Here is a 2,243-nt window from a genome sequence, read left to right on the forward strand (position 1 = left end):
CTGTGCTCCGCGGCGGGAGAGGCCACAGCAGTGAGAGACCCGCGTACCGCAAAAAAAAAAAAAAAAAAAAAAAAAATTAAAATTCTGTTCCCATATAGGTCATTACAGAGTATTGAGTAGAGTTCCCTGTGCTATACAGTGAATGATTAGTCTTAAGGATGGAAATGTTCACTTATTGTTTTTAAGAAATTGAGATGATCAATGCTAGTAGTTTATAATACTCGTTAATGCTTTTTCTGCCAAAGAATTGATTTGAACTTTGTCTTTTCAAGCTAGAGATGTTGCAGCTGTGAATCAAGATTAAAAATATCTCTCTGGGTCTATAGAATTTTAGAATTTGTAGAGTATAGTAGTCTCATGGAAGGCCTTAAGATAGCATCTTAATAACTTGAAAACTTCAGTGACCCAGATCGCCAACTTTTAAAAATAGATTCTGGAGACCAGGAAGAGAACTATGTTTAAGCTTTTTTTGTTGTTGTTGGCAATGTTTTTAAATTTCTCTGTTGTTAATTTGTCTATATAATTTACCTTGGTCTTTTTTTCCCCCAATAGGTGGTGTTACTGTATTTGTGGCCTTATATGATTATGAAGCTAGAACTACAGAAGACCTTTCATTTAAGAAGGGTGAAAGATTTCAAATAATTAACAATACGTAAGTGTTACGAACATTTTACTGGGGAGAAATACCAACAGCAGCCTACTTTACACTGAAACCACTGAGCTGGTTGATGTTTCAGAGACGAGGGTAGTGGGGCATGGGTCTCTGCCCACTGGATTGGATGATACATTTGGTTTCTTTAGACATACGGCATAATACTACTGCCGGAGCCAGAAGTTACGATTTCTACAAATTGTGTTGCTGTGGTTCTGCCATAAACAGTAGAGATTTAAGAGTGAGGATTGAGGGAGTATATGTAAGTAAGTACCTTAGTTAAAAAAAAGCTTTATAAAGATATTTCTATGATTCCATTTATCTAAGTACTAGATGATTTAAAGATCTTAATCTCTTTCTCTTAAAAAAACAAACTAAAAAGGCTAAGGAACTCCTGCAGTCCCAAACTGACCATGTTACGTTGCTGTTTCCTTATGTGACTCTCAGACTTCTTGTCATTTAGTGGGCCACCATAGAAAATTCAGTGCTTGTTACGGAAAATAGATCCCATAATTTCATTAGCAGGCACAGCGACCACTTTGTAACTTCTCAGAATAGACATTTATGGTCTCTTTGCGTCCAGTCATGTTTCCTTCCATCCTTGTTCCCACTTGCTACCAGTTACCTTTTGAGAACATGAAATGTGATTCTGTCTCTGGGCTTTAAAATCCTTCAGTAGCTACTGGCTGCTGTCAAGATAAAACAGCAATAAGAGCAGGCGTCATTCATTGAGCTTCTTCCCCTTCCTCACGCCACTGCCCAGCCAGACTGAATTATTTATGATTCTGAATACACTGGGAGTTCTCCCCTTCTCTGTGCTTTCACACATGCGATTTCTTTTTTCTGGAATGTAACTTCTTGTCCCTCCACTTTTCTGCCTTCATCTGGCCAACCTTTGCATCCATCAAAGTGTATATTCCTGTGTCCTTTCTCAAGGAAGCCTTTCTTGATATTCTTTCTACCTTTCCTGCCTGGCCCAGTCCCTACCTCCTGCTGGATTTGGTGTCTCTCTTACATGTTTACATAGCAACCTGTACAAACCTCAATTATAGCTGCCATCACAGTTTTGAATTATAATTTATCACTTGCCTATCATCCTTTTAGACCAGTGGTTCTCAGCATGGGGGCAGAATCACCCAGGGGACATTTGACCATGTCTGGAGACATTTTTGTTTGTTACATCCATGGTGCTACAACTGGCATCTAGTGGGTGGAGGCCAGGGATGCTGCTCAGCATCCTGCAGTGCACAGGACAGCCCCCCCCCGACCACAAAGCATTGTCCAGCCCAAAGTGTCAGTAGTGCCGAGGTTGAGAAATACTGCTCTAGATGGAGTTACTTGAAGATAAGGACTTTTTACCTGTTTCTAGCACACTCTATTGTAAGGTCTGTTACTTAAAAGATATTCAGTGAATCTTTGAATGAATCAGTGAATGATTATCAGGATCAAAGTTTTCACTTTGTATATCTGAAAGTACTTAATATATACTAGGAAGCTACAAGCCAAGTATATGAGTTTGTAAACATTTGAATTATGAAAGGATTTTTCATTTCTTTTTTTTTTTTTTTTTTTTTTTTTTTTTTTTTTTTTT

The 2,243-nt window shown here is 38.3% G+C and overlaps 1 protein-coding gene across 5 annotated transcripts in view; it reads left to right on the forward strand.

Moving 5' to 3' along the window:
* YES1 (YES proto-oncogene 1, Src family tyrosine kinase) overlaps positions 1-2,243 on the forward strand; it is an 80,368-nt gene that overhangs the window by 57,093 nt on the left and 21,032 nt on the right. For all 5 annotated transcript variants that reach the window (XM_007107847.4, XM_007107848.3, XM_007107850.4 and 2 more), the window contains one exon: positions 553-652. In XM_007107847.4, coding sequence (XP_007107909.1) covers positions 553-652 — 100 coding nt within the window. Of the gene's footprint in view, positions 1-552; positions 653-2,243 lie in introns of those variants that run through there.

This window comes from Physeter macrocephalus, chromosome 19 (genome assembly GCF_002837175.3).
Source record: "Physeter macrocephalus isolate SW-GA chromosome 19, ASM283717v5, whole genome shotgun sequence".
NCBI classification, from domain to species: Eukaryota; Metazoa; Chordata; class Mammalia; order Artiodactyla; family Physeteridae; genus Physeter; species Physeter macrocephalus.